General features: G+C 43.2%; 1 protein-coding gene across 1 annotated transcript in view; it reads right to left on the reverse strand. All coding sequences in view use genetic code 11, as the record gives it.

Annotated features, from left to right (window-relative positions):
* Positions 1-2,058, reverse strand: part of EGR_09820 (hypothetical protein) — a gene marked incomplete at both ends in the record, with an annotated part of 13,696 nt that overhangs the window by 7,617 nt on the left and 4,021 nt on the right. The window contains one exon of the mRNA XM_024499069.1: positions 1,313-1,476. Coding sequence (XP_024346521.1) covers positions 1,313-1,476 — 164 coding nt within the window. The remainder of the gene's footprint in view (positions 1-1,312; positions 1,477-2,058) is intronic.

Here is a 2,058-nt window from a genome sequence, read left to right on the forward strand (position 1 = left end):
ACTCATCATGATCAACCAGTGATGGTCGTCCTGAACATGAGTGGTTTATTACCAGAATACAAGGAATTTCTTGAAATACCTTTACTCGGTATGCTTTTTTATCCCTACATGCAACGCATTCTCCGATTTTCAAACAGTAGACTAGACAAAGGGCTTCAATTTTAGACTATATTTGTTTGAAAGCAGACGAGATCGAAAAATATTCATCAGGTGAAAACGTAATATTTCAATTGTTTTTGTAACCACTGGCATCAAAGGGTACAGTCATTGTACTTCCGCTCAATGCCGCAGTCTTGACACCATTCCGGTAGCTTCTCACCCCTTCTGTGAATCGACAACGCATATTCTGTCGTAGTATAGTGTCTTCTTTTGTCTACAGAAATAGATCGGGCGCGGCTTTGGTAGGAGCAAAAAGCCAACCCAATCCTTAACACAGCAGAAGAAGGATATCTGTTGCTGTAAAGGAAATCTGTGACAATCTCTAGCAGAAGGCTTGAAAATGACGTCTACCTTTGGTAGCCACCCCGGTTTCTCGCCTGCAGGAATGCTATCAACAAATGAAGCAAGCGACGCTAACTGTGACCGTGAACCATCTGTAAACGTTTGTTACAGGGCTGTCTACCGTACCTGTAAGGAGATGTCAATAAAATGAACATGCGACACCTCCTACACGCCTCTACTAGCTGGAGAGAACTTAGATAGATGTGGTAAAGCAGCACTGAGGTGAAGACAAAGTGGCATACGAGATGGCAATTTCCGCTTTCCCCCAATACAGTTCCCGAATAGGACAAAAGCCTGGATGCGAGAGCAATTGTCAAGAGGATGTCAATGGTGTTGCAATCAGTTATCCTCTCAATTGTAGGCGATTTCGATGTCTGGCGTGGTTGGCTCGTGGGTGCTGTTCTTACACCACCGATTACATTATAATGGTTGAGAGTGACAAAAAACGCCTAAAATGAGAAATAAACTAGGCTAAATACTGATTATTTGCTTCACTCTTTGTTTTTAGGGCACTGGAAGCTCCAAGATTGTAATTCTATTTGATGGAAGTACAGTCTTAGCCCGTCTATACGGCAAAGAAATCGCCACAATAAAGAGATTGAACAAAGGCTGCAGCAAAGACGACGAATAACCGATGGATGGAAATAGCGGGAAAACTACTATCCGTCTTAATTGTATGTTCTATAATACAGATTGTTCTGCGTCGATATAACTTCAGCCATGCACACATGCCGGCGTATTACCAACTTTATTCATCAATCTTCCTTCAACATCGACTTGCAGCCCAGTAACCCTTTCACTTAAGTCAAACCTGCATACCAATTTTGCTACATCGTAATTTGTATTCATCTGTTTCATTTGATTATATTCGAGTGAACACCCACAAGATTTCAATTGCGCATGCCATTTTCTTGAGACCTCGATAACCGCAGCACTCAGTTGTTGCATAAAAAAGGACAATACTATTATACGTACCTGCAAATGCTAGAGCAACTGTAAGAATGGCTGCATGCTTGCTCCACGGAAGGGATGCACACTTTACGCAGACCACTGCTAACGCCTAATTTGACATTCGCCCAGGGGAAGTGTCATTCCGCCACCGTGCAATTTCTAAATTGTGGAAGTAATGCGACTGGCGTGAAGTGGAGGAATTATGCATAGCACGTGTGGTGCCAATTAAGATGCGCAATGCATTTTGACTCAGTTTGGTTGAGTTCTCAGTTCCACTTCTCCACACGAATCGTGAATTTGACTCGCTTATTCCTTGCCGTACTACTACGCAATGAATGCTCTCAAGTGGAAGTCCGCAGCACCTCATGATTGTGCTGGACGTGTAGCTCTGGTGCTTTGTTGACCATGTGGGTTTGATTTGGCTCAATCCTCTTAGGAATGCATTGGACTAATTGGCAAAAGTAGGGATAATTACACTGCACCTGGAAATTTCCTTATGCAAGTAGCCGTGTGCAACGGGGAAAGATCTGCAGTGTAGCGGAAAAAGATATGCACTGGTCCGCCTTGTAATAAGCCTATCTGCAGATTGCACTGGATGCTGCTCTA

Source organism: Echinococcus granulosus (genome assembly GCF_000524195.1).
Source record: "Echinococcus granulosus chromosome Unknown EG_S00169, whole genome shotgun sequence".
NCBI lineage: Eukaryota > Metazoa > Platyhelminthes > Cestoda > Cyclophyllidea > Taeniidae > Echinococcus > Echinococcus granulosus.